Source organism: Falco biarmicus, chromosome 19 (genome assembly GCF_023638135.1).
Source record: "Falco biarmicus isolate bFalBia1 chromosome 19, bFalBia1.pri, whole genome shotgun sequence".
NCBI lineage: Eukaryota > Metazoa > Chordata > Aves > Falconiformes > Falconidae > Falco > Falco biarmicus.
In genome coordinates, this window is record NC_079306.1 from 484,780 (window position 1) to 494,545 (window position 9,766).

General features: G+C 46.4%; 1 protein-coding gene across 1 annotated transcript in view; it reads right to left on the reverse strand.

Annotated features, from left to right (window-relative positions):
• HOXC8 (homeobox C8) overlaps positions 1–2,632 on the reverse strand; it is a 4,135-nt gene extending 1,503 nt beyond the window's left edge. The window contains exon 1 of the mRNA XM_056322298.1: positions 2,197–2,632. Coding sequence (XP_056178273.1) covers positions 2,197–2,632 — 436 coding nt within the window. The remainder of the gene's footprint in view (positions 1–2,196) is intronic.
• Between the last annotated feature and the right edge of the window lie 7,134 nt (positions 2,633–9,766).

The following is a 9,766-nucleotide window of genomic DNA, read 5'->3' on the forward strand; positions in this document are numbered from 1 at the left end:
CTCGTCCCTGGCCCCCGGCAGCTTATCTTTATTGTTTTCTTTTTTCCACTTCATCCTCCTGTTCTGGAACCAGATCTTCACTTGTCTCTCGGTCAGTCCCAGGGCATGAGAGACCTCAATCCGCCGCTTCCGTGTCAAATACGGGTTGAAGAGGAACTCCTTTTCTAACTCCAGGGTCTGGTACCGGCTGTAAGTTTGTCTGCCACTGCGTCTTCCGGGAGCTGTAGGACACAAACATCAAATAACTTCTTAATTCTCCCCGCTTTGGAGGCTCTGCTCCCCCCCCCCCTCCCCCCAGCCCCCCCTCGCCTCGATTTTCCTAGAGAAAACTGCTGCCCCCCCCCAAAAAAAAAAAAAAAAAAAGAAAAAAACCCCTGTAAACCCTTTTGCATATTAAAGGCACTAAAGGAAAGTCGCTGGGTTCTTATTAATAATCATAGGGCTGATATTGTTATTAATGCTGATAGTCAGCTGCCTTCCCTGGCTCTTCCTGGGGAGTGCTCAGCCCTGGCTGGGTGCAGGGAGGTATGTGTCAAGCTCATTCATAAAAGAGACCTTTCCAGTTTCCTAAAAGGTGATTCTGGATGGTGAGTCCTGGTGGGCAGCTCCATTTTATAAAAAAGATGTTTTCCTATGAAAGGTGCATTTTTCACCATAAAATCCCTCTCCAGCTTTTCTCCTTCTCCCCATTCCTTTTTCTTCCTTTTCCTTTCTTCCTTTCTCTTCCTTCCTTCTTTTTTCCTTTTCTGTCCTTTCTTTCTTTCTGTCTGTCTGTCTGTCTTTCTTTCTTTCTTTCTTTTCTGTCTCTCTCCTTCCGCCTCAAAATGCCCAACTATGGTTTCCTTTTTCCAAATATTCTTCTCAAAATACAGACTCAGGGTCCTCCTATTTGCTGGTATTTATGTCCTAAGAATTTGAATTTTTCTATTAAACCCCCTCTCCCTGCCCTTTCGCTGAGGGCTGTGTGTCTGCAAAGCACACACAGACAGAGATGGGTATTTGCCTGTGCAAACACAGAGATAGTATTTAAAACAACTCGTCGTGGACATTTACAGCAATAGCCAAAAAAGAAAGAAAGAGGACTGAGGTATGTGCAGCTGAGCCCCTGCACTTCCTTCTGCACAGTCCTCTCTTAATGAGAAAAACAATCTATTTGTAAAAAAAAAAAAAAAAAAAAAAAAAAAAAAAAAAAAAGAAAGCTCCAGTTTGAAATGATTGCATCCTTGAGACTACCTCTAGGTCAAAGCTTAGATAAATAACATGTTTTCCTCTGCGTCTATCTCCCAGCCTCTGGGCCACATCCTTTCTGCATTACCCAGAACTACTTTCTATTTTCTTTTTTATTGTTGTTGTTAAATTTTGGTGGGGATAGGGGAGAAACTTCGGGGCTCTGATTGTCCTTAAAATTAACACTAACCTTCACATGTTTTGAATTAACAAAGCTTCTAGACAACCTTGGTCCTTAGGTGGGGGAAACCTGTACTTTGAAGTATTTAAGTTTCTGTGCAATTATCTGGACTTCACATGAGCAAAGTTCCATTCAGCCCGGATTATTTTGAATTTCCCACCCCCTTTTTCCTAAGCCAGGACAGCAGACTGTTCTCCACCCCACCCCATAGCTCTGAGCTAAGTTTCCTTTTCTGTTTAAACTTTTATCTCCAGGCTTTAAGAAACAGATGTAAAGTATTAGTAATACTTATACAAGTTCCCACCTTTCAGGCTTCATCTCCAAGCGGTTATGAAAGGCTATATGACATTTTAAAGAGCAGTGTATTATCAACATGCAAACAACCTCGTGGGAGCTGTATCTTACTGCCTATCCTCAAGGCAAGCAATAAAAAACAAGTTTTACTTTATTGTGATTTAAGCCTTTTGCAGGGAATCACCTTGCTGGCTCTCTAGTAACTGCTGTCTTGTTTGCTTTCAAAGGTCTTCCTAAAAAGAAGAAACATTAGCACAAAACTGCTCATTTCTGCCATATTTTACATCTATGCCCCTTATATTTATATTTTCATATATATATATGTATGCATATGTGTGTATGTGCATGTTTATATATGTCTACATATGTTTGTGCTTGTATATGCATACATATATATATAGATAGACAGACAGACAGACAGAGAGGAGAGAGAGAGAGAAAGAGAGAAAAAAATAAAGGAAAACATTTAAGGAGGAGGAAAAAAAGGTCCTAACCGTGAGGTCTCATCCATGGGAACATGAGACTGGGAGACGAATTTTGATTTAAATGCCCTTGTCCCTCGCTAGAGTTACTGTTGGAAGACGATTTACAGTCAGGATATTGTACAACAGTCGTCTCTTGCTGAGCACCATAAAGCGATTGCCTCGGTAGAGCTTCATATCCATAGAATTTAGAAGCGTCTCCGTGACACGCCAAGGCGCATGGGTTTTGCTGGTATCCAGAGTTGGAGATGCTGGAGGTTCCGTGGTGGAAAAACTCTTGGACGTGGTGTGAAGGGTGCTGGAAGGTGGGAGCAGTAGTGCCCGGACCATACACGAGAGCATGGCTCCTGCTAACACTTTGTGGAAATCTGCAGTCGTAGTAAGTTGGCTCCAGCGATTCACCGCCTTTGTACTTGGAAAAGAGAGGATTTACAAAGTAGGAACTCATGACCCTCGCATGCAAAAAAAAAAAAAAAAAAAAAAAAAAAAAAAAAAAGAGAGAGAGAAAAAAAGGAAAAAAAAAGACGGCTTTAATTCTAGATTAGTGCGAGATTGTCCCTGGACTGTCTCAAGTCCTGCTTTTTAGTGGCTTTTTTTTTTTTTTAATGCGATCTCAAAGGCGTTTCATGGTGCCTCTGTGTGTCTGTACGGTTGGTTCTCGGTGCTCTTGACTTCTCTTGTAATCTGTCGGTAGGTAGAGCTCTCTCTCTCAATTTCTCTGTAACTCTGCTCCTTCCCTTTAACACCACAGGCAAATTCCTCAAAATCCCGGTGGTGTGGCTTTTTTTTTTTCTTCTTCTTTTTTTTTTCCCTCCTCTCTCCCCTCACACGCGATATGTACACATCCCTCCGCCACGCTGAGACAGCCTGCCAGCCAAATGACAGCGGTTTGGGGCGCTTTTTCTTTGGGGTGTGTGTGTGTGTGTGTGTGTGGTGGAAAGGTGGTGTATGCCGGGGGGACACACACAAACACACATAACCCTCCGGAGACCGGGGGGGGGACCCACACCTCATGAGTAGAGGAGGGTGAAGGTGCGCATTAATATCCACCACCACCCCCCCGTTTTTTTTTTTTTCCCAGCAGCAGCCTCTTCACTGATGGCAGCAAATACATGCGCTGGGAGGTCAGCCTAGGTAACCTCAACAGGTAAAGGGAGCCCAAGCAGCCCCCCCTTGCCCTCCCCATCACCCCCCCTCAAAAAAAAAAATCGGGGTGAGCTTCTTCTAGTGTTTAGCATCGCTCCCCCTTCCCCTCCCATGGGGTCACCCGTTTGCCAAGGAGGATGGTGGGGGTGCCCCTGTTGTTGTTGTTGTTGTTGTTGTCATTGTGTTGGGGTTTGGGGGGGCTGCGAGGGTGGGGTTTGTCCCACCTAGAGGGGGGCAGAAAGGGGAGGGGGGTTCTGGTGTGGTTGAGTCACTGAGCCCAGATTTCCTCTCCCCCCCCCCTTTTTTTTTTGCTTTTTTTTGGGGGTGTGTGCGTGTGTTGTTGTTATTGTGGTGATGGTGGTTGGAAGATTGGAATCAAACAAGCAAACAAAAGCAAAACGGGAGCGAACGGGCGAGGGAAGCGTCTCCGTATTGATTGGCTGCTCCTTGCTGTCCTTCTTTAAAGAAAATAAAGGCAGAAAATTATGGGGAGTTATTTATCTTTTATTTCCCCCCCACCCCTTGCTTCCTTTCAAACCAACCACTGAAAATCCACGGCTGGAAATAACAGGGAAGCGTCCTTCCAAAGGAATAAAGTAGACCATTGCTTAAAGAGAGCTACTTTGGACGAAAGAGGCAAAGTGAGACAGAAAGTATGTACTCCCTTTTGTGCATGCCTGTAGAAAATAGCCATCCAGCTTCTTTTTATTTATTTATTATTATTATTATTGCTTTGGTATTCAACATAGCGATTTTTCCTGCCTTTTTCTACTGAGAGGGGTATTTGTGCCCCTCGCCCCCACTTTTTGCACTGTAAGTGACCACTCGCTGCAACCTTTCACTTCGGACACTTCATTTTTACGACTGCATGAAGGAACTCAGCTCATTAAAAAATCACTTCAAATCATCAGGATTCGTGTTAATTTTTCACGGAGAGGGGGCGGGGGGGCGGGGAGAAGGACACACTTTGCAAATTAATATTTTCTGTAGAGCCGCAAAGATTATCAAACCCACTAAATGACACAGCGTTATTAACAGTCCCCGTGTTTCCTTCAAAACTCCACAGACCTTCAAATCTTTCCCTCATGTTCTTCCACCACCACCAAAAAAAAAAAGGAAGCCTAATTATTTTCAGAAGAGACCTGGGTGACTCTGACCGATTTCAAGAGTGGAGGGAGAAAAATACCATCTCAGCTACCCTCGCCAAGCTGCTTTGAGGTGTGTTTTTCTGCCCAGTAAAGGTCATATTCTCATTTTTTCTGAGGCATGGGGTGCCTCAAACCTCTGCTGAGGTCGAAACTCCTTTTTTGTTGTTTTTAGGGAATTTTTTTGCAGACACCTTCCCAAGAAGAGAAGAAGACCCAATAACCACCACCCAGCCCACCTTTAGTAGATTTTCATAAATCGAGGGTGTATTTTTCCATTTAGAAAGGCTACATGTGGTGGCTTTTTCCTCACCGTAAGCAGACAATGACCTATGGAGGAGAACCGCGATTTTTTCCACCGCCTATTGTGAAAATATTTTTAAGAATCAAGCTACCTTTGCTGTGAAGAAATAGCCTTCATACCCGAATAATCTCAAGGACGGCACGATGACCATATTCATTTTTACAGAAATCACCCATCTCATCCCCCCTTCCCCAGATTACCCCTTCCCTAGAGAACAACACAACCACCACCCCCCCCAAAAAAAAAAAAAAAAAGAAAAGAAAAGAGCAACTAGGGACAGAGGCTCCTTAATTAACAGCTAATAGTCGAGGTGACCATTTTCCTCCTCTGATCAATAGCATTTCTATTTTTAAAATCCCAGTGCCTGCCCATGTAATAGAGGCAGCCCTGCAAATTAAAGGGGGGGGGGGGGGGGGGGGGAAGTTGTCAGATCTGTGCAGTTGGAGCTGGGATTGGGAAGAGCTGCTGCATTTTTCCAATCATCATTATCCCTGGATGCAATAAGCAGAGGTGCAGCGAGTCTTTCAGAATCCTACCCTAGGCTGGGAAATAAATGTTTGCCTTCAGTATCTGTGAAAGGAAGGATCCCACCACCCCCTCCCAGATTTCATGAAATAAGATATATGCAATTGCCTGCTTCTTTTTAAGGAAAATATCTTGACATTTACTGTCTGGGGAAAGTGCTGCTCTTTGTCTTTACTGTTTTGGCCGTGTTTAGATGTGGGGATGGGTGGGGGGTGATGTGTCTTGCGGGTGCATGCGCTTGAATGTAGCTTTATCGGTGTGGTTGCATTGTACTTTTAGGTGTTTCATTGTACCCTCCCGGAGTTTATTTTATCCCCCCCTCTCCCTTTGCCCTGACCTTCACTGAAAAATGTCATTCCCTCCTTCTCCACCCCAAAATGAGGCTTTTGAGAGATACGTGATGTGCGTAAATAAAGAGAAGGAAAAGGGGGGGGGGGGGCGGGGGGGAAAGAAAACCAAACCCCACAACCACTTCAAAACAGGCAATTTCTCTGTGCAAGCATTTTTTTATGCATTTATGCGCTCCCCGCGCCGTCAGATGTCAGCCCTGAGCGCTGCTCCGCGCTCCCCGCGGAACGAAACACACACACACACCCCCCATTAAAAAGGAAGCTATTTATGGGATTTTTCAGCACGGTGCGGGGTTTGAGGGGGGTGAAGTCAGCTCCGCGTTTCCCCCCCCATCCACGGCCGCGGAGCCGCTTCCGCGGGTGCGGGGTGCCGCGGGGTGCTCCCCGCTGCGCGCAGCCCCGCGCTAACATTGGGCAACAGCGCCATCTCGCGGCCGCGGCGGGGCGCGGCGCCGCGGGCGGGGGGGTCCCGCCGGCCCCCGCGGGTTACCGGGCGGCGCGCTACAACCGATAATCCCTTACCGGCACCTCGGGGCGGCGGGGGGAGCCGCGGCCACCCTCCAACACTGGAGCGCGGGCAGGATTTTGGGAAAAAGCCATTCCCACCACTACCCTTTTATTTTTCTTTCCCCCCATTTCCCCCTTTTCTCACCCATAAAATTAACAAAAAAAGGCAGCACACGCACGAAGGACCAAACAAACCCACCAGATGTACCACCTCACCCCCCTTCCCCCCCGGCTTTTATCAGTTTTGGCTTGGAGTTGGGGTTTGATTTTCTCTCTCTTTTTTTTTTTTTTTTTTTAACCTCCCCTCTGCCGAGGGGGGTCTGTTGTTTGTAGCTTGTAGACAAAACATTCCAATAATCCGGTTTCAAAGGGAAGAGCACCCACCTTATTTAAACCATAAAGCAATTAAAGCCAGACGTCTAGCCAGATCTAGGGTCCTGTTTTGTTCGGTCCCATTCAGCCATGCATAGCAGGGAGACAAACAGAGTTGTAAAAGTGGCATTTTTTTGGCTGCGGAAATGTACCTATGGACAGCTGTAGGGTCCTGTCGGTTTTGTGTGCCTTACAAAGGGGCAGATTTGAAACCAGGCACACCACACACGCACCCGACAAAAAACCCACCCCACGAACCTTATATACATGGCTATATACGTACATATATATTTAAACAAATTTTTTTTCTTTCTTGTTTGCCTTGATAAGGGCATCTCTCCCAGGGCAGAAATGCATGTGCATGTTCACAAGCGCCGGCACACAATAGCTGTATCAGTATGCGTCTGCACACACGCGCCATATGTCAAAGAATGCCGAAATTGGAGCATTTTGATACATTGATCCGGGGAAAGGCTGGCCGTAGGGTGTGCTGCCGGGTGCAAGCCGCATTTTTTTCTTTTTAATTATTATTATTTATTTTGAGCCACATTGGGGTGGGTTTTTTCTCCGCTGGCTGCCGTGGAGGAGAAATTCAATGGCTGAGCCGCACCAGCGCAGCCTCCCAGCAGGGCCAAATGGCATTTTATAACTAGTGTAACCCTTCACCGGGGGACGGGGACGCAGGGCGGGGGGGGTGGGAGTGGGGGGGGGGAGCTGAGGATACCGGGGGCCTTGCACATGAACTAAAACTGCGGCAGGATTTTAACCCAACCCAACCCACCACCAACAAAAGAAAGCCCCAACCAGCAGCTCGGTGGAGACAAAGGGGCATCTCCTGCGCTGCCCGCCGGCTGTAATGGGGGTCTGGCCGGAGAGCTGGCTGCGGCAGGGAGGGAGAGGGGCTGGGGAGGGGGGGGAGAGGGGCTGGGGAGGGGGGGGCTGGGGAGGGAGGAAGGGGGGGCAGGAGGAGGGAGCAGGCTGTGGTCGCACTGGAAATGAGATCCGCTTGAATGAAAGGGGGGCCAAAATGAACTTCCATACATCATGTCTTTTCAACATCGCTAAACGTTCCTGACAAGCCCCTCCAGAGAGCCGGGTCCGAAACTGCCTCCAAAGTCCTGTCCAAATGATGGTCGAGATTTTTATTTTTTTTCTTCGCCCCCTCTTAATTAATAGTGATAAAACGGGGATGATTTCTCCCCTCTCGCGAAGAGGACGTGAGCGAGCCGCTTCCCGACCCTGCAGGATTTTATTCTTTATTTGAAGCGGGATGAACGAAGGGAGAGAAGCAGATGGGAGGGAAAATAACAACAACAACAACAACAACAATAATAATAATTAAAAAAAAAAAGAATTGACATGACTTAGGTGGAAAGATTTCCCCCTTCTTCTTCCGGTTTTTGGGGTTTTTTTGTGGTATTTTTTTTTGTCCATAAATCTTTCGCTCCGCTAAAATGTTTTCTAACCTGACCATTTCATTGCGCTCGTTAAGGTTTTTTCCAAACAGACCTAGCACAAAACTGGGATTGTAAAAGGGCTTTTTAGCTTCCCCTGCTCTAGGGATGTCTCCGCTGATAGACCGCAGTGCGCCTGTCCCCGTCCTGAGACAAAAATAGACCCCACTTTAAAAGCGAGGACACAAATCAGGGTAAGGAAAAGAAACCTCCAAATGCTTCAGCAAGAAATATTAAAGAGCAATATTTTATGAGATCAGCAGAAGTAATCGCTTCCAGATTTTTTTATTTCGGAGGAACTGGGACGAGGGCGACAAACGTATCTCGCTCGCCTGATCTGGTTTTGATTAGAAAGATTAAAACGCTGCTCCACTCATTTCATTAAAGAAAGGGACCTATAACAAGTTTTTATGATTAAACATCCCTCGCTGCTCATTTTTTATACAATCTCCTGCCTCTTGTTTCTCATTCAGCAGCCTGGAAAGCGCCCAGAGAAGGAGCCATTGATAAAACCCGGCTCCAGCGCTGTGGGCAGCGTGTTTTCTCGCCTCTGCACAAGCCCCAGACCCATCTCGCCCTGGCAGGACCGGGGGGGTTGACCTTTCCGCAGCCAACAACCCTTCTCCCCCCCCCCCCTTTTTTTTTTTAATTTCCCCCGTGTAAGGATGAGGGAGGGGGGTCTGCCTTTTATTTTTTTTTGCCTTTCAACCCGAAAATTTGCAGGCTACCGCATCGCCACCACACATTTATGTCTTTATTCCCTTGCTCTTTCTTCCCCCCCGCCTCAGCCCAGATCTCCCCCCGCCCTCCCCGCCTTCTCCTGGGCTGTCTTGCGAGAAACGGCACTTCCAGCAACCCTCCAAGTTTTGGCAACCCATCGATAAGGCAGAAGCTCCCCGAGCGGATGGCAGAGAGCGATGCCTTTGCCAGCTCCTCTATTCCCAGCATCCATATTTAGTCTTTTTACATATCCTTCGATTGCCTGGGGTCATAAATTAGTACAATTAATTATCCCAATCTAAAAATTGATGGCACATATAACCCTTACCTCAGCGCCTTTTTATTATGGTACTCTGAAATAGGAAAGTGCTGGGGAAGGAAGCAGAAATCTCCGCTCTCCTCCGGCTGCGGGGGATGTTCGGGTCCGCCCTGCCGAGGCTGCGGCACCAGCACCGGCACCGGCACCGGCACCGGCTGGCAAAGCCCTGGGGCTGCTCCTCTGCAAAGGGCTTTAAATAAAAAGACACCTACATCCTGATTTTTTTCCTTTTTTTTTTTTTTTTCCCCCGTGACGTTAGGTATATTTACATAGAGCTGCTCTACAATAGCGAACATAACAATATTACAGAACGGTTCTGAGACGAGAATAAAATACACAAATAAGTACAGCAGAAACGTTCAACACCATGACAGAACATCATTGAGCCATATTCCCTTCGGTCCTTTTTTTTTTTTTTGTGTCTCTTTTTCCTCTTTTTTGTACAAAATATTCACTCACGAGCTCGCGGAATTAAAAAATAAAAATACTGGATAAGTTTAATTTATGAAATAAAATACTAAAAAAAATATTCAAGTACTTCTTGTGTTTGTTTTCTGAGGAGGACAAAACAAAAAACAAGGAAGAAGAAAGGAAGAGAAAACAACCCCCCCCAACATCTTTCTTTTATTTAGTTGCATTTTAGAAAAGACTCGTGTCCCAAAACGCTTGCTGTGTTTGCCTATAATGCTAAACATTCATCCGCACATTCAAAGTCAGAAACACTTCAACCCCCAGAAACA